This window comes from Adiantum capillus-veneris, chromosome 14 (genome assembly GCF_014529385.1).
Source record: "Adiantum capillus-veneris isolate H3 chromosome 14, ASM1452938v2, whole genome shotgun sequence".
Taxonomy (NCBI): Eukaryota; Viridiplantae; Streptophyta; class Polypodiopsida; order Polypodiales; family Pteridaceae; genus Adiantum; species Adiantum capillus-veneris.
Window position 1 is genome coordinate 24,607,803 of NC_140944.1, and position 20,794 is coordinate 24,628,596.

The 20,794-nt window shown below is 45.2% G+C and overlaps 1 protein-coding gene across 2 annotated transcripts in view; it reads right to left on the reverse strand.

The window, feature by feature from the left end:
* EMF2 (VEFS-Box of polycomb protein) overlaps positions 1–20,794 on the reverse strand; it is a 158,163-nt gene that overhangs the window by 37,046 nt on the left and 100,323 nt on the right. For both annotated transcript variants that reach the window (XM_086528400.1, XM_086528401.1), the window contains one exon: positions 20,118–20,182. In XM_086528400.1, coding sequence (XP_086384526.1) covers positions 20,118–20,182 — 65 coding nt within the window. The remainder of the gene's footprint in view (positions 1–20,117; positions 20,183–20,794) is intronic.

Here is a 20,794-nt window from a genome sequence, read left to right on the forward strand (position 1 = left end):
GAAAGGGAGATGAAGGAATGGAAAGCAGAAATGGAAGGATGGTGGAAGGAGAAGGCGAACCTTCCTTAAATGTTCCTCAACGAAGGCACGCAATGGAAGAAGCAGAAAGAGGACCTGCACGTAGAGATGCAAGCACTTAAGACGGATTCACAAGCATTCAAAGAAGAGGTCTCAACCCTCAAGCGAGAACTTGCTGATAGAGCAAGCAATGGACTAGAGGAAGGTTAATTCCAGCCCTCGGTGATAGAGGAAATCAAGGTCATCAAGGAACAGGCACGGATGATCAAAGAGGAAGAGAAACAAAATGGGGCAAAGACGTCTTCGCGGGTGGATGTAATCACGGAGACACAGAAGAAGGCGGATGAGGCCGAGAAACAGATAGAAGTCGCTAACAAAGGGAAAGGGAAAGAAACCACATCTATCCCCACTCCTACAATCATCAACATGACTTTAGAAGAAGAGCAGCGAAGGAAGACTAGAGCTTTGCACATACGAATAACCGGTCTAAAAGACCGAGATGATGTGGAAGGGGAAGTCAAAGAACTTCTCCGCATGATTGGTAGTGAGGCTACTCATACGAAGGCATAGAGGGTAGGGAAGAGACCCAAGGAAATGGGGAGACTTCAAAAGAAAGAGCTCTAATCATGCGCTTTCCATCCATGGAGGCAAAGAGGGACTTCTTGAAGAAACGTCCTCCACTAAAGAAAACGGGCATATTCCTTGGAGATGACCTCACACTCACACAGCTTGCTCAAATGAAAGAAGTTATGCCCGAGATAATGACAGCTCAAGAGAAGGGGAAAGTGGTCTTCTACATGGCCTTCTCCAAGGATGGACGAGTGGTTATTCTGGAGAAGCGCCCCGCATGAGAGTGCGAGACCTGTGGGACCACACTCAGAGTGGCTACATGGAATTGTAATGGATCATTGCGCCTTGATATAGGGGCTTTTGAGGATAGTTTCACAGGGAGAGACATCATTTTCTACTTTGAGATGCATCAGGCCCCGGGGCAGTCCATGCCCCATGTGAGTGGATACAGATGGGAGACAACTTGCAGACAAGAGACTCGATCAGAGCGCAAAGGACGAGGTTCAGGAGGAGTGGCAGTCTTATTCAGGGAGGGGCTACAGTCTCTGATACATATAGCTCGGAGGGATGAGCATGCTAGGTACATGTGGGTGAGACTGAAGGCAGAGACAGGCAGATATCTCTACATCGCTATTTGCTATTTCGCTCCTAGTACGTCAGTATATGCATCACCTAGAGGAAAGTACCCCTTCTCTTTCTAGATGATGATATATGGGAGTTTTCTAGAGATGGCGACATTATTATCTAGGGGGATTTCAATGCTACGACTGCCCATCACCAGACAGTATTCTATGATACCTTAGAGGAGTTGATGCGAGAGCTTGATATTACAGAAATGGGCCTGTCTAGATTATCACAAGATGAGGAGCACACTAAGTATGGCAGATACTTGATTGATATAGGGACTGCACATGGATTGGCCATTTTGAATGGCCTATAGAGATTCCCCGCAGCTGGTGGTTTTACATACTTTCCACATCGGCATGGTGCTAGTACAGTGATTTATGTTATGGCTCCGCCCGGACTCATTCCTTCCTTTCAAGATTTTGTGGTGGGAACTAGGCCGGTTGGGGCAGCAGTCGATCATGCTATCTTGTCTTTCACTCTATCGTTCCAGTTTAACAGATCTCCATTGGGAGAGGCCTCCACACATACTCGGTATACCTTCACGAGGGAGACGGATCACGTGTACACTAATGAGATATACAAGCAGCTATGCACTTAGGAGCGAGGACGACCACTAGATGAGCTCACCTAGATTTTGACAGAGACGCTACATGTTGCAGCATCAGAGGCATAGCCCACAACCAGCCTACACGCAGACAATCTGGGAGCCATGCCTCATAACAATTGGTATAATGAGGAGTGTAGAGAGACGAGGATCGCATTACAGAGAGAGGTGCTCATGGGTACTACTACACATAGACACTAACGGATTATCTTCATCCACCTAGTGCGTCGAGAGAAGAGGGCTTACCTATCTCAATTACAGCGAGATCTATATCAGCTGTTTATGAGTCAGGACTCTAGTGAGGCATGGAAGCTTTTCCATGAGCACTCTCCACCACCAGCCATAACTTCCACAGAGACATGGGGGGAATATGCTACATCTCTCTATACAGAACCGGGGCAGCCACCTTTGCCTGACCCTCCAGAGGCATGCCCAGAAACATGTACTTTCTTTACGGCTGAGAGGGTAAGGAAAGCCATTGACAAGATCAAGACAAGAAAAGCACAGGATCATGATGGTCTGGTAGCAGAGCACTCTATCCATGCCAGAGATATGCTTGCAGAGCCTCTTGCTAGGATGTTTAATAGAGCCATGTATGAGGGTTTCCCTGAGACTTGGAGTATGTCCACTATTGTGCTTATCTTCAAGTCGGAAGATCCTATGCTTCCCGGGAATGACCGAACCATCATGGTTGGTCACACTCTGGCTAGGCTATATGCATCCATTCTTGAGCATGAGCTGAGTGGATGGGCAGAGAGAGAGGGCATACGGGCAGCATGACAGGCAGGGTTCACAAGAGGTTTCTCCACTCTTGACCATATTTTGACACTTAGAGCCATTATTGAGGAGGGTAGACACCATGGCAGGAGGATATATTGTAGCTTTGTGGATTTCCGTAAAGCCTTTGATACAGTGCCACGAGCTAGACTCATACGCAGATTGCAAGACATGGAGGTGTCCACAGAGCTGATCTGGGGGATCTTAGCTTTATACAGAAGAGTGGTAGGACAGGTACACACTACTCAGGGCATGTCCAACATGGTTCACTCCACCATTGGGGTGAAGCAGGGTTGTCCCCTATCTCCGACTCCCTTTGGGATATATGTAGATGAGTTTTCAAATTATGTACATACTAAGGGTGATAGAGGTGCTCAGCTTGCACGGACATGGATTCTGATGCTATTATATGCTGATGATATTGTGCTGATCTCCGATTCTCCAGAGGGGATGCAGCGTCATTTGAATGCATTGCATGTATTTGCACGGGACAGTGGATTGTCTGTGAACCTTGGTAAGACCAAGGTAATGGTGTTTAACACCACGGCGCAATGGGTAAGGAGGTCCACCCCCACTTTTATGTATGGTCAAGAGACTGTGGAGTATGCAGATACATACACTTATCTTGGGGCGGTTTTCAATGGTCCAATATTTTCCCCCGAGGCATGCAACAGATTCGCGATTGACCAGAGCCTATGCAGCATTGGGGAGACTTGAGAGGTATTGTTCGCAGGTTCAGTTCCAGGAACCTCGGACAAAGCTTTGACTCTTTGACACTATGGTCACTTCAACCATGGTGTACGGAGTGGAGATATGGGACCCCTCAATTGATGATCATAGCAAAGTTGGCAGTACTAATGGATGGAGATGTATGGAATAGCCCTTGGTGTCTATGGTTTCTCAAATGATTAGGGCCAAGGCCTCAGTACCACATCACATTGTTAGGGAGGAGCTCGCTGCTCCATTGGTAGTGGAGGCACTCACTCGATAAGTTTCATTTATGCAAAGCATTTCGGCTCTCCCTAGAGACAGATATGCTCGATTAGCACTAGAGTCTTCGCGATAGCTGGCATTGCAGGGAGATAGATCATGTTAATATGCAGAGATGGCATCTCGGTTTCAGTTACATGGCTTTAGTATGGACCGGCTACCCCCATTTCAGTACTCTCTGGATGCACCCTCCATCTCCCTCACTAGGGCAGAGATTAACAGGCTTATCAGACAGGACTTCATTCAGTTGGATACGAAGTGGACATGGATACAACCTACACATGAGCTAGGTACAAAGATGACTTTGTATAGAGAACATCTTCTCCAGCTCACGGAGGATGGTTTTGTGATCAAACCAGGATACATGGCTATTCATCTATCCCACGGGATACGATGTGCTATTGGTCAGATACGCACATCCTCACATCAGCTAGAGATTGAGAGAGGTAGATTTAGAGGAATACCCGCTGAGTCCATGATGTGTCAGGTGTGCCAAATAGAGCCAGAGACAGAGCTACATTACATATGTCACTGCCCAGTATACTATGAGATACGAGGCCGCTTTCACTATCTATTCAAAGAGGGTTTGTGCGACTTTCTAGAGTCATGGGATACCAGGATCAGAGATGCCTCGGATTATACTTACTAGAGATTCGCAAACACAGAGAGGACCTCTTGAAGAGGGGCACAATGAGAGAGATCCAGAGACAACGGAAGATTACAGATTTCTTTCAGTCATATACAGAGGAGTTCAAGCAGCTCCCACAACATAACAACACCAGAGGCACCAGAGGCATACTGCTTGATCGGGCAATAGAGTTGGGGCGGCCCTATGGCCCACGAATGAGGGGGCCCTCTCGACATCGACGCAGATTGCGTCAGAGGATCCATACCATACTGGCGCGACATAGGAGCCGTCCCGGATACTGATGTATATGTATATGATGCCTCGACTGTCAGAGGCTCCATTGTATCAGCTCACCCGTTGTATTCCTCTTTGTATCATCTTTCATCCCAACCCTATCCACTATTTTCTTTTTAGTTCTTTGTACTTTTTGTACCCAGACATGGTATTAGATTCACCACAAGTAACCTTTTGGTCTCATAGGTCATTTTGGTCTTTTTGAAGACATTAATATTACAATTCATTTCATTTTCATTTCATCTCTCTCTCTCTCTCTCTCTCTCTCTCTCTCTCTCTCTCTCTCTCTCTCTCTCTCTCTCTCTCTCTCTCTCTCTCTCTCATTGCACAGTGTACTATGAGATTCGAGGCCCTTTCTATTGCTTATTTAGAGAGGGTTTCGGTCCTTTCTCTAGGGTCATGATTTGTGAGGATCAGAGATGTCTTGGGCTATATCTACTTGAGTTACACAGATATAGACACTTTATTGGGGAGAGCTAGAGAGAGACAGTCCCAGAGACAGATTACAAATTTCTTTTCACTAGATATGGGACAACAGGAGGAGTAGCCATCACTGTAGAGCTCGGCCCACACTCATTCGACCACTACCGGCACTCTCATCGACCGAGCACTGGAGCTATGGAGATCCAGACGGCCACGTTTGAGGAGAGGGGCAACACAACATCGACGGAGACTACAACAGAGGATTCGAGCCATACTCTCTTGTCAACCAGAGTGCAAATGAGGATGGATTCTAGTAGTAGTATTTTTGTTCTAGTGTTGTCGTACCCAAACATGGTATCAGATTCACAATTTTGTATCTCGTCTCGTCTCATCTCATCTCTCTCTCTCTCTCTCTCTCTCTCTCTCTCTCTCTCTCTCTCTCTCTCTCTCTCTCTCTCTCTCTCTCTCTCTCTCTCTCTCTCTCTCTCTCTCTCTCTCTCTCTCTCACATCATGCTGGTATGCACAGATGTCATCATGGTTCCAGATACATGGACAGTTTGCCCCCCTTCCAATACTCCCTTGATGCACCATTGCTGTCTCTTAACCGGTGACGCTCGACAGATAGAGGAGCATCCACCACTACAATGCTCAGCTCATACTCAGACCCGTGGTACTCTCATTGACCGAGCATTGGAGGTAGGGAGATCGAGACGCCCACGATTGAGGAGAGGGGCTTCACAGCATCCACGGAGACTACATTATAGGATTCAAGCCGTAGTATCTCAACATCTAGAGTACATATGAGGATAAATGGATTCATCACCCATTATCTCACACTCTTGTATTGGGCACCCATTGTATCAATGGTGACACATACCCCACACGGTTCAAGCTAGTAGCACCTCTAGATTCATTTTACTATCTCTTTTTTGTACCCATACATGGTATCAGATTCACCAATTTGTAATAGATTGGTGTCATAGGTCATGTTGGCCTTCTGAGGACATTAATATATCATTGTATTTCATTTCATTTCATCATCTCTCTCTCTCTCTCTCTCTCTCTCTCTCTCTCTCTCTCTCTCTCTCTCTCTCTCTCTCTCTCTCTCTCTCTTTGTGTGTGTGTGTGTGTGTGTGTCCCCCCCCCCCCCCCCCCCCCCCCCCCCCCCCCCCCCCGAGTCTCTCTCTATCTCTCTCTGTGTAAAAAAGTGCGGTTGACTTTTTGCCTTACATAGAAATCGACCATCAGTCCATATACAAGAAATATGGGAAAAACCCTAACGGATCTAGAATGAGGTCACGGGAAGAAATCACATAACGAACTACAAGAAACATCTAGGGATAAAGATACTTTAACCACGCAGCGAAGTGTAACTATCTCAATAGTGATCAAGTGTACATAGTTTGCCCAAAGCTTTGTCCACCTCGAGCAATGTAGGAAGAACCACCAAATCCAGTGTTGTTTATCTGACTGACATAAGGCATCCAATGTAAGGAGGTATGTAAGAACCTCCTACGCCTTGAAAGTACAAATGAATTGTGTCGAGCATATGGCAAAGTCCACGGCTTGAAAGCCCTTATTTTCTTTGACCCTGGAGCTATAGAGAACTTCATCCATCCAAAATTCTTGAAGCAGATGCACTTTGATTATGATGCACAGGGTGGAGAAATTGAAGCTGAGCTAACCACGGGCCAAACTCAGGAAGTGGTACCGCTCATTGATGCTCTTCCAATGACTATCTAAGATTATTATGGAAAAGCCGATTTCCACATTATAAAGTTGGGCTCTTGCGACGTTCTCTTGGGCATGCCCTCCCACGACAAGAATGATGCGACTCTCCAGGTTCGGAACTGAACCATCACCGTGATGCAAAAGGGCAAGCCAGTCGTCCTCAAAGTTCGGTTGTCCGAACAAAACCTTGAATAAACTCTCTAGTTGTTTTATAGTTAGATACTTTTGAATAGTGTTTGAGAAAGTATTGTTTGGAATTTGTTTGAAATGGATGCTATGTGTTTAAAACCTGTCTGGTGCCGATTTGAACTGTTTGACTCTGGGTTTAATATTGGTTTCATTGAATGGTGATTTTACTCCCGAGTAGATAAGTGAGAAAACCTCGGAACGACGTAGGCTGATGTCTGGGGAGCGTTTTGTTGTGTGTTTAAAAAAATTGGAACGACGCAGGCCGATGTCTGGGGAGCATTCCGTTGTATGCTACAAAACCTCCGAACGACGCAGACCGATGTCTTGGGAGCGTTTGGTTGTATGTTTGAATCTCCAAGCGACGTAGACTGCGATCTGGGGGGCGTTGGGTTGTACGATCCTCTGAGCTCATGGCCCGCATCTTTTTAGGTTATTTGCGGGGGTAGTGACGAGGTAGTCGTTGAGTAGCCAAAACCGGCTCGTGGGGCGGTAGGCTTTGGCTTTCACCTAAAACTCTTTACTTTACTTAAGACACACACACACACACACACACACACTGAGTACTTTGCAAAAGGAACCTGCGTTGGGAATTAACACTTACGCACACACACGGCTCGGAAGCTAGAATGCTCCGAGCACATGCCGACAACCTGTAGGCCCCAAAATTGGTGCCCCTTTCAGTATTTCTTTATACTTTGAGAGAGTAAATTACAAAGTAGAGTCCTAGGAATTCTTTACCTGTATCCAGCTAAATACCACCTGTTTTGGCCAAATTTCGGTAACATAACAACCCCAAAACTTGCGCGAAACCTATTCCCCTGCTAGAACTCATTTCCACTAGCATAAACCCTCTGATTTCTGCCCAAAAACAGTAGATTCAGCTCGCTGTGTTTACTCGTTTTTGCCATGTTTTTAGCCCTAATAAGTCCCCGAACTGTCCTCTGTCAGTGGTGCACTATTCCCAATTGTTTTGGCGTCCGTATGGCTGAAAAACAGTCAAAATACAGCGCATAACCAGCGCTGAAATTGCACCTGTACGGTGAGGCTATCACCCTTACCGGTGCCTACTTTTGGAGTAGCAGTTAGCTACTCCTGTTCTTGCTCAAGGAGGCTCTTGCTTCATCACCAAAGCATGAAATCACACAGTTGTACATCAGTCAAATGAACAACCCTCTTGTGGGGCATCACATAACTGCACGTAGGGGGGAGAGAGAGCAGCGTGTAGTGTGCAGGTCATCACTCCTAGCACCACACTGTACATAGAGTGGAAAGAGAGCACTCCATAGCTCGTAACCTGTGACAAAAGCTGAAAAATGAGCCCTCCCACCTACAAATTCAGCGCCACTTCTTCATGGCAGAGGAAAGTGCACAGAAATGTTCCACTTGGCGCGTTTAAAAGCATTTTCATGTTTCAGGGTTGCCACCTAAAAATCTCCCGACTGATTGCCCAATTGACTTCCCGGCAGAGTTGTAAAATGTTCCCCTTGTCATTCCGAAGGTAATGACGCGAACACATTTCACGGCCCAAAATAGCATTTTCCTAATTTTTAGGAGATGCTTCCGTTGGGCTCCCACTGGTCATCTGACCATCTATCCTCATTGGGACCGCATCCAAAAGTGCAATGTGGCCCAACTGTTGGATACTTTCTGTTGGTGATCCCACCTTAACTTTATGCCTTTATTGAGTACACTTCCTAGTATCCACGAACTTGCTAAGTGCGACGGGGGGACCTGCATGATCTTGTACTGAGCCTAAACATCCTCTTACTATACGAATTCAAGTGCCGACCCACTTCCCATCTGCGGGTCAAACTACCGTTCACATTGACCATACAATGTCCGACCATTTGCAACTTCAGAAAGAGGGTCTCAAAAATAAAACAAAAATCATTGGAAAGAAACCAACAACTAAGGTTAGCAATTGCCAAGTCCTCGTGACATAGTTAACAATTGCCACATCCGGGTGACATATCCCCCTCTTGAAATAGCAAACATCCTCGATTGCATACCATAAATACACGCCACTGACGATCTTGTGCTATTAACACTCTTTTATCATCGCATTTATCCGCAAGAAAGGTCGTAACACATAGATACAAATGACTTAATGAGACCTTCATACTTTTGTCATTTCCATCTATTACACTGAATTCATATGTACATTTGGTCTGCTAGCTCTATCATTACCCCTCCTTTGTACACGTTGGGTTGGGGCATAAGTAGGTTGTAAGCCAAAGGCTTCAAGGTAGACATGCAATACATTTGGTGACTGTGACAGTTCATGCTCTTCCATCCACTTTGCATCCATAGGAGGATAGTTCTTGAACTTCACCAAGTAGCGTCTTGCAACCTGTCCTTTAACTTTTATGTCCTTATGTGCCAAAACTTGCTCAAGTTTCAGGATCTCATCAAGTTCCTCAACTTCTGGCTGCTCCTCATCTGGCATGTCTTCTGGCACATCACCCACGAAGGGTCTTAGAAGACTCACGTGAAACATATTATGAATCTTCCACGCACCAGGCAAATTCAGCCTGTAAGCTACATCGCTGATCTTGTCAAGCACTTGAAAAGGCCCATAGTAACGCATGTTGAGCTTAGGAAACAGCCGTTCCTTGTCCTTCATCTTCTTTAACCTTGCCTTTTCGAACCTTAACGGAACCCAATCACCAGGTGATAACAGCAATTCACGACAGTGACGATCAGCACCCTTTTTCTGCTTTGCTTGAGTCTTCTCCAAGGCAGCTTAAATTTTCTTATACATTTCATCCATATTGTCAACATATCGATTTGCCTCAAAGATCTTGTCCTTTGTATGCAAAATGGGAGGAACCTTTTTGCCGCCTTCAACAATCTCAAAAGGTGCTTTGCCGGTCAACGAATGCACCGTATTAGTGTACGCATATTCAAGCATAAGCAAATACTTTTCCCACTTGCCCTTCTTATCTGACACATCATTTCAGCAGATCTAAGACAATAGAATTAGACTCTTCTAATTGTCCATCAGTTTGTGGATGAAACGAAGACGAGAACTTGAGCGTAGTGCCCATGTTCTCAAACAATCCTCTCCAAAACAAACTAGTCTTGCGACTCGCGAGGATCACGATCATTGGCAATCCATTGTGGCATACCATGGTACTTAAACACATTGTACATAAACAAGCGTGCCATCTGATCAGATTTTATCTTCTTCCTGACAGGGATAAAATGGCATGCTTGCTGAACCTGCAGATAATGGTCCATACACCATCATTCCCCCTTGCCGTTCTTGGAAGATAAAAGATAAAGTCCATCGCAATGCTTTCCCATGGCTTATCCGGAATCGGCGGTGGTTGTAACAACCCTGGTGCCTTTTGCCTGTCAAACTTGACCTTTTGGCAAATCAGGCATGCTCGCACAAAGGCATCCACATCTCTCCTCAAGGTAGGCGAATAAAAGAATGTCTCTACCGCTTTTAACTGTCGCATCAATACCATGATGCCCTGCATATGGTGGGACATGACTCTCTTCCATGACCTTATGTCGCAATGGCCTAGTGACACAGTCTACCATGCATCATCATAAAACCATCTCTGAGGAGGTAGTGCTCATGATGTTGCCCCTATTGCAACGGTTCAAAGATCCTTGCAAAATCTTCATCAGTAGCATACTGTTCCTTCATGTCATCTAATTCATGATGATAAGGAATTGACACAGCTGAAATTTGTGGCTTTCTTGATAACGCATCAGCCACAACATTGTTCTTGCCTTCCACATGCATAATCTATAAGTGGAACATAGAAAGAATGTTTGCCCATCTCATATGTTTTCTGGATAACTTTGACTGTGTCAAGAAGTATAGCAAGGTCTGATGATCTGTTTGGACAACAAAATCAGCACCTAGGAGGTAGTGCTTCCAGCTAGAAAGCGCATGAATCACGGTCAAGAGCTCTTTCTCATAGACTTGCATAGTCCTCTCTGGCCCTTGCAAAATTCAGCTTTCATAAGCTACTACCCCTCCATCTTGCATTAGCACTGCTCCGATGCTACTGTCACACGCGTCACACTGGACCACAAATGACTTCCCGAGGTCTGGCAAAACAATTACTGGACCTGAAATCAACTTTTTCTTTAAGAGACAAAAGCCTCAAATCTCTTTCTGGGTCCATCTGAAAGTGACCTCTTTGTTTTGCAAAGCGTGAAGAGGTGATGCTATCTCTGCAAAATTCCCGATAAACCTTCTATAGTAGGAACACAATCCCAAGAAGCTTCTAACATCGTGCACAGTCTTCAAGTCTACCATGTTTTGCTAGCTTCGACTTAGGATTCACAAGTAGCCTATGAATGCACAGCTCTTCGAACACAATGGTCAACTGACGCCTATGCTCCTCTTCATTCTTCGAATAGACTATCATGTCATGGAAGAACGTCCCAACAAATTGTTGATGCGAGCGGAAAATCCGGTCCATCATTCTGTTGGACGTGGCACGAGCATTTGTTAACCCAAACGGCATCACTAGAAACTCATAAAGACCAAATGTCTTTCTAAACGCAGTCTTGTGCACATCCTCTGGCCTTATACGAATCTGATGGTAGCCACTCTTAAGGTCTATCCTGCTGAAAATTGCAGCACCCTCTAAATGATCGAGAATATCATCAATCCTAGGAATAGGAAACCTATTCTTCATAATATTCTTAATCAACGCACGGTAATCAATACACATGCGCCATGAGCCATCCTTTTTATGCACTAGGAGCACTGGGAGCAAAAGGGTGAAGAACTAGGCTGAATCAGCCCCTTCTCCAATAACTCCTCAACCTGGCCCATAATCTCTTTCTGTTGCGCCACGCTAACCGTGTAGGGAGGTCTATTTGGTCGGCTACACCCTGGCACCAAATCTATCCAATGCTCCTCAGGTCTCTCTGGCGGCAATTGAACGATAATGAATCAGAAACACAGTCACTAAACTTTTCTAACCTTTCTTTATCCAACACAAATAAATTTGACTCAAAAAGATGATTCTTTATTACAGAAGTGATAGCAGAAGCAGATGCAATAGGGACAAACTCCCCTTTGAGCTTTACATCCAAAACATGAGTTTTTCCCCTATGCTGAAGGGTGATCGTTTTGCCGAAGGCATCCAGCATGCCATGTACTCTGAACATCCACGGAATTCCAAGTAGCACATCGCACCCTTCCAATGGCATGATATAAAACTCTTTTGTGTCTACATATGACTGAATATGCAAACGCAGTCATATGCAAACGCACTTTTCCAATAATGGGAGTAACACACTCAGAGTGGCCAGGACATGCCAACCCTGCCTGTGTTTTGTACCCATTTCTTCACCTCTAATGCCCAGCTTCATAGCTAACTCTGGTGAGGTAAAGTTTGCTTTGGCACCTGGATCAAAGAAGATGAGTGTCATTTGATCCCTAACTTTACCCCATGCCCTGCATAACTCACTGGCATCTGTATTGGGCCTATCACCCACCATATCTGGCACCAAACCTGCCGTGGGTTTAGGCTTCTTGCCTTTCTGGTCCTCTTTATCATTTGAGTCAACTGGTCTTTTCCTTTGTGGACAATTGGTAGCAAAGTGACGAGGTTGCTTGCTTATAAAGCATTTATTTTCAGCCCTTAGGACTTTCTTTTCCTCGAGCGACTTGCGCACAAAACGCTTCCTTTTCTGTTTCTTTGCCAGAATTCTAGAAGTCCCGGCTAAATCCTTGTCTTTTCTAACCCCTGTGACGCTTCAGGAGCCATTTTCGCAAAGGGCTTCTTCACTAAATTTTTCTTTTGCTACCCTCCTTTCTCGTTGCTCGGAAACCCACTGTCCTCTCCTTTCAACAAGGCAAGACCAATGTTAGCAACTTCCATGAGCTGGGTGAGGGTAGCTACTCTATTCTTGGTAGAGTAGTCCCGAAGCCCTTTAGGTAACCCACAACAATACTTCTCTATCTGCTCTCTCAAAGGCACAAATCTGTAGGAGGTCACTAAGAGTAACACTTTACAAAACCCGATTGTACTCCAGCAAGCTCTTGCATGTAGCCGAGGTAAGCTGGTGCCAATCTGTCATGATGTCGGCTTCAAATTCATTTGACAGCCAAGCAGATGCAAACATTTGCTTGAAGTAGACCCAAGTGGCGAGTGTCTGTCCTTGCATTAACAATGTCGTCCACCATGTAGGCACATTGTCCTTTAAGAAAGTGGCAGCTTTCCTAACCTTAGAGGCCTCCATAAAATTCCCTGCTACATAAGCTGTATCAAACTGCTAGAGGAAAGTGAGAGCCTTTGCTTTATCCTCGAAGGCACTGAAAGTGTTAAACTTCAAAGCTGCACCACCTTCTTTGTAAGCTTTCGGCTTTTCCAGCGCCCCCAAATTGTCATAGGGAATAGTCTGCAACATGGACATTGTAGTAGGCATCATCGGCACATCTTGACCATTAACATTTTGCGTCACTGGTGCGATATCTGGCTGCTGTCCAGAAAAACCAGCCATGCCAAAATGACCATGTGGCACCCCAAACTAGCCCTGGTTGCACTAAAAACCTTGTTGCATGCCGACGCTACCATACATGGGGTTTGGCATCATGCCTTGAATACCCGCAAACATTGTTCCCCGCATGTACGACTGACTTCCAAGCGCATAACCAGCCATACTCTCGAACACAGATCCACCCGCAAAATACCCAGGATGTACCGTGGGTGGTGGAAAAACTGGGTGCATTGCCTGGTAACCAATTCCCTATCCATTCAAGACAGCATGCAAGCTCTGAAAGGTGGTGGCCTAAACTGGCATAACCTGTGGAATAAGCGTCCTAACCACCTGTTCAAGGACGGGAGGAACCTGTTTTGGAGCCCCTGACTCCGCAACATACGAGTGTTCCCTATCCTGTTAGGTCGCATCAAGTACTTGGACTTGAGCCTCAACAAGATCTGTTCGCGGTGTGGGTTGCCTATTTTGAGGTTGCACTCGTGACGCTTGCAAGAACTCCATAAACCTTGGATTTTGCACCAGTTCGGGGCCGTTTCAGCATTTTGTACAGTTTTTGGAACCGCGGCTCCTTGACGGGACCAACGGTGATTCCTTGAGAGGGATTTCTACCTCAAGGCCATGGGGCTTGGGCAGTGTGCCTGAGCGCCCCGAGCGAAAAGACATTCACCGTGGCAACTAACTGAGTCTTGAACGCATCATCCTTAAGTTGCCCAATCATAAAGCCTTGTCCTACTGGAGCGACATTCACATAAACAGGAGGAACAGTCTGACGTGGTCGTAAGCTCTCGGAACTCTCGAAGACCATAGGAGTTTCCTGCCTGTCCTTCGAAGAGGAACCCTCTTCCATAATGCCCTTCCCTTTGTCGGCCATAGTGTAATCCCGCATTCCTGTACTCTCTGTCTTCACCCAAAACAACCGAGGCTCACTCTTTGAGAAAAAAGTGATTGATGTCCCGGCAACAAAACCTTGAAACGGGCACGTGGGGCGGTACGCTTTGGCTTTCACCCGAAATACTTTACTTTACTTAAGACACACACACAGAGAGAGAGAGAGAGAGAGAGAGAGAGAGAGAGAGAGAGAGAGAGAGAGAGAGAGAGAGAGAGTACTTTGCAAAAGGAACCGACGACAGGAATTAACACTTAAGCACACACACGACTCGGAAGCTAGAATGCTCAAGCAGACGCCGACAACCTGTATGACCCAAAATTGGCGCCCCTTTCGGTATTTCTTTATACTTTGAGAGGGTAAATAACAAACTAGAGTGCTCGGAATTCTTTACCTGTATCGAACAAGATAGGTATTTCTTTATACTTTCAGAGGGTAAATAACAAACTAGAGTGCTCGGAATTCTTTACCTGTATCCAACAAGATACCACCTGTTTCGGCCAAATTTCGGCAGCATAACAACCCCAGAACTTGCACGAAACCTCTTCCCCTGCTAGAACTCACTTCAACTAGCATAAACCGTCTGATTTCTGCCCAAAAACAGTAAATTCAGCTCGCTTTTTTCCATGTTTTCAGCCCTAATAAGTCCCCGAACTGTCCTCCGTCAGTGGGGCACTATTCCCAATTGTTCTGGCGTCCATATGGCTGAAAAACAGTCAAAATACAGCGCATAACCAGCGCTGAAATTGCACCTGTACGGTGAGGTTATCACCCTCACCGGTGCTTGCTTTTGGAGTAGCAGCTAACTACTCCTGTTCTTGCTCAAGGAGGCTCTTGCCTCATCACAAAAGCATGAACCCTCACACCTGTACATCAGTCAAATGAAGAGCCCTCTTGTGTGGCATCACATAACTACACGTAAGGGAGAGAGAGAGCAGTGTGTAGTGTGCAGGTCATCACTCCTAGCACCACATTATACATAGAGTGGAAAGAAAGCACTCCACAACTCTTAACCTATGACAAAAGCTGAAAAATGAGCCCTCCCAGCTACAAATTCAGCGCCACTTCTTCATGCAAGAGGAAAGTGCACAGAAATGTGCCACTTGGCACGTTTACAAGCATTTTCCCGTTTCGTGGTTGCCGCCTAAAAATCTCCCGACTGGTCCTCCAATTGACTTCGCGGCAGAGTTGTAAAATGTTCCCCTTGTCATTCCGAAGGTAATGACGCGAACACATTTCACGGCCCAAAATAGCAGTTCCCTAATATTTAGGAGATGCTTCCGTTGGGCTCCCAGTGGTCATCTGACGATCTATCCTCATTGGGACCGCAAACAAAAGTGCAATGTGGCCCAACTGTTGGATACTTTCTGTTGGTGATCCCACCTTGACTTTATGCCTTTATTGAGTTCACTTCCTAGTATCCACCAACTTGCTAAGTGCGACGGGGGGACCAACATGATCTTGTATTGAGCCTAGACATCCTCTTACTATACGAATTCCAGTGCCGACCCACTTCCCGTCTGCGGGTGAAACTACCGTTCACATTGGCCATACAATGTCTGACAATTTGCAACTTCAAAAAGAGGGTCTCAAAACTAAAACAAAAATCATTGGAAAGAAACCAACAAATAAGGTTAGCAATTGCCACGTCCTCGCGACATAGTTAACATTTGCCACGTCCTGGTGACAGTAGCTTCATACCGCAGACCGTTTGTCTCAGGGGAGTGCTCAGCGGCGCTATTTGTTGTGCCTGTAACATGCATAATTTGTGTTGCATTTTGATGCACTGAATATTCCTAATTGGATGAGATTAGCCATCACACCCAGACCACACTGATCTTCCACGGGTGTCTTGATGCACTAAAATTACATACGCAGACAATCTCATTTTACTACGCCGGAATATCAAGAGTTCCGATCCGGCCGAAAGCCGAAAGGAGAAAAGCCTACTCCTTAACAAAAAAGCGCAAATTGATTGTCCCTCGGAATTTCTGTTTAGCTAAATTGAGTTGTTATGTTGTAATCGTGCATGATTACTTTCTTTCGAAAAGGGGGGGATGTCACAAAATTGCTGACGTGTCAAGCCACTGAAGAATAGAGCCAACTTGCAGATCCCGGCCGAGGAGCCTAAACCCTAGAAGCAAAAGTTCTCATCAACTTACAGATCCTCGCCGACTGGGGCTATTTTTAAAGAAGAGCTCCCACCAACTTATGGGATCTCGTTCGATGAGGCCCAGGAACCTAAAGAGATTAAAAAGCTTGTACGGAATTCCCTAATTTTATGTTGGTCTGCTGACGTGGCAGCCTGTACGGACCTCCGTGATTTACGCTGGGCAGTTTTCAATGCCAGCTTTTGAGCCAGTTGTTTCTGAGTTTCAAGCTTTTCAAGTAAACTGCTTTTCAAGGCCAAGGGCCTTAATGCAGAGGGCGCAGTCTCTGGCAAGCTTCTCACTAGTCTCTGGCACGCTTCAGTGAGAAGGTGCAGAGCGTGAGTACCGGCATTTTACTAAGTTCAAGTAGTATAAAGAAATACCGAAAGGGGCGCCAAGGCCTGGGGCCAATACTATCAGGGGTAGAATTCTGCCACTCCGTGTTGCGTGTGCTCTCTCTCTTTCAATTCAATTGTTATTTAAAGTGCTAAAAGTCTATTCAAACTGTTCTTTTCTGTCGGGACGTGGTGCCTTTCTTGTGACAACCCCATCTCATGACATCTAAGACATTGCTTCGGTCTGTCCGTAACCACAATCTTACAGCACCGCTTTCCACTCAAAAGTGATGGTATCTGAAAAGATTGTGGCAGGGATAGTAGCACAGATTGGCAATTTTAGAAAGTTTTTTGTTTTCACCCAAGAAAAGATCCCTCCATTAGTTAAGAATACTGCCGAAAGGGCTACAACCAGCCTCTACAATAGAGGACTACATCAAAACGTGTGGAGACGCTCGCTCCCAATGAAAAGACAAGATATGTACAATGAGGGCACGGGATGGGAGGAGGAAACAACCACACTGGTGGCTAGTAATGCCATCTAGGCACGCCATGGACCATAGTGATTGAAGGGCCCAGGGTACCAAAGTCATAGGACGGCCTCACGACGCTCCCGCATGCGATCAGAGCTGCCTTGAAGTCTCAAAAACTATCAGCTCCAACCAGATATCACGAACAATCTTTGTCGGTAAAACACATCATCTGAAATCTGTCCTCAAAAGCATAGAATGTAAAATCCTCCTACCATGGATGCAAAAAAACTAGTCTATCTTGAAGGCGAAGAGCACTGCAACTGATGACAATAGAGCCACGCTCCTTAGATGGAAAAATACCAATAAAAGTACCTCTGCCAAGCAATCGGATATCCTCTACTTTGCGTGCATCCGATCCGGTTAGAGTGCACGAGAGCCAATCTCAGACGTTGACACAAGCAGAAGAATTTCCGACCAAGCGGCTGATAGGCCCTCTTTGAAAGCGAACTTCAATACGGTCACCAATTTTGTGTCCAAATCCTCCGAAGTTACAAAAAAACGTGCCATAACATTTGAGAGAAAAAACTTAATTAAGAAAGACTGATACCGGCGATTGAAGACCCTTTCCCACCTCTCTAACTATTGCTACCTCATCTCGTCTTCTTCAAGAGAGTCATTTTTTATTTGGATCAATTTTGTTACAGTGCTCTTTAACTTGTTTACAAGGTTAGGTAAGTCTTCCCCTTTGTTTTTCTGAGGAAAAAAGGAGCTATATACTAAGCACAAGTTGACCTCTAGGGATGTTCGTGTGAGCCTGTCACCGGAAGGAAATAGAATGTTGAGAGACGCCGATGTGCAAGAGCTATCTGTACACCTTAGTGACAGTCACAAAAGTGTTGACATGGCATTATCGCATGTGTTGACATGGCGAGCGGTACAAAAATCCTATATTTTGCGCCACGTTTTAAGGGCTGCTGACATGGCATTGCTTACACAAGTAGCAATTGCTTTTAGGCGTCAGCTTTTTATATCTGATGCTTTTCAGGCATAGAGCCTTTAAATATGAGCATTGGGGAGGCCTCTAGCAGACTAGCAGTTGCAGGTTTGTTGAGCACCCTCTCCCTGAAAGTTCTCAAGGTCAATATAAAAATTTAAAAAAAAACCAAAGGGGGGGCGGGGGGGGGATCATCGTCGTCTTCAAAGCCTGTGTCATGTCCCGTAGTGGAACTCCACCACTCCGTGTCTATTGTGTGGAATCTCTTCCTCTCAGTTTCACTTGTGTTTGAACTGCTAAAGTCTGTTCCACTTATGTTCTTTTCAGTTGGCACATAGTGCTCATATGTTGGGGCCAAAGCATTTGGGAGTGGAATTCCGCCACTCCGTGTATATTGTTTGAAATCTCTCCCTCTCTCAGTTCTAGTTGAGTTTGAAGTGCTGCAGTCAGTTTCAGTTCTGTTATTTTCAGACTGCATGCGGTGCCCGTCCATTACAATGATGTGTATGAAGAATGTAAAATGGACCACCTGGGAGGGGCATAGTGCCATGCAATGTGCCACTCATCCATAGTGAAAAGGACTGACATGCGAACCCACTCCCCCTTCTTCCATTGTGAAGTTTGCATAATTGCATTCTAAGACACATTTAACTTCTTTTTGCCCTAGCCTCAAAACCTCTAAAACTTGTCAAGCATCATGAGCAATCGTCACTAATGCACAGAAGTGTCATGGACTGCATTAATGATCATCCTTGAGGCTTGTTCATCTTCTGCAATGTGTTTAGCGTTGATGGATGAAGTTGAGGCCTTAGTTTGAGTGCCCTCACGTTCTGGTTGATCCTCTATGGGTGCCTTGATTATAGCCCATAATTTCCTATTCATTCGTTAATGAATGCCTTAGCTTCACTCGATTCCTCTATCTCCTTGTCTCCCAGTGTGCTAACAAAGGTGGTCTTAAAGATGTAGACCCTCAATACCACTGTCTGACCTCTTTGCAAGAGCAAAACAACTACGTCATCCCCACCAATGAATATACAAACATACATTCCATTAGAATAGCGACATATGAAATTGTGCATGAAATCCCTCTTAAGAGAGGTACAAAGAGGATCTTTTGAAAAAAAGAAACAAATTCTTTGTGCTCACTATACTGTTTACTGCTATGGGAATTCCTGCAATAAAGAGATCTTGGAGTGTGGTGGTGGGAACCATCTCCTCCGATACTTGCCTTTTGGCGGCTAGGGTGACAGCCCTCCTGAAATAAGTGCCAAATTATGGTCCTTGTGTGCTTGTTCTGAGAACCACGGTTGCAATAAATATTCCGCAAACATGATCCTTAAGAGGACACGAGATTGCCGACCCAGCCTGAGTGTGTGAGAAACACCCTCAACTTAGTGCTTTATAAAGTCCACTTAATCCCAAGTTTGAGCATTGAAAAGGGTCCCGTTGACCAACCACACGTGAGGGTGTCCCAGTGGATTAAGTGCTTTCTCAAATTCAAATTCATTCCAGGCGTAGCCTACAAGGCCAGGCCCCCTTTTCACAGAAAATGTGAGTTCCGAACCCTCAACTTCTCCATAAACACCAAATAGAGTGAATGACATTAACCAGAAGGACAAACCACTTTGTGTGTTGGGGACCTACACACAGACATACGCACAGCTTTGAGGCTTTACTTGATTGGGTTAATGATCTCCAAAAGGGATGCTTGAGAGCTCTATGGAAAGCTTGTTGCAAGCACTATGCACATACACTAATTACATGGCACTTCAGAAAAATCAATGCACAATGCAAGGCATGGAAAAACAGACAAAATGAGGGCATAAATGAATGCCGTTGATGCCATTATGGTTTTAATAAATGAACAGAACATTTGAAAGAACTTTCAAACCAGCCTTACAGATGTAAAGCTTAATTTCAATCAAAGCTTCATTTGCTTGAAATTGTTACCTTCTGACTTATACAGCTGATTGGAATAGTAATGGTAGTGAAATATGACTTGTCCTGGCTGTAACCTGCAACAAAAACATACTCATCAAATGAACTCTGGGATCTTTCGTCAATAGCCCTTCCTGAAAAAGTTTCAAAAAACAGAACCTGACAAGCATAGTTCCTATCTTTATCATATTTATGCTATCTTTACAGTCAGGATAGAAGAAAACTCTTCTTCTAGATTTGTTGCTCGACAATAGCTGATACATTTTTTCATGCTCGTTTCTCATGGCATGCACCCGTAAAATGCTTCGCATGGCATGTCGAGGCATGGAATGGCATGTCAAGGCATGGACTTTACAAAAGCAAAGATTTTATCTTTCCTTACTACCCTAGGGATGGGGGAGTATCACCACATTTGTGATTGTAGCAGCAGAATCTGGCAAACAGACTTGTGGGTTATTATGCAAATTAGGCTGTACCTATAGGGTTGAAGATCAATGAACAGTGCCAAAGACTAACGAAATAGGACACAGTTGCAAAAAACACCCTGGGTTAAAAAATTGCCCCTTTGCTTTTAAACAAGGTGAAGCAAAGTTTTTACACGAGTGAATGCCATGTCTCTAAAAAATACCAGCCCGTATACCAGGACGTCCTTACATATCCTTCAGATGACACACACAAGCAATAATGAT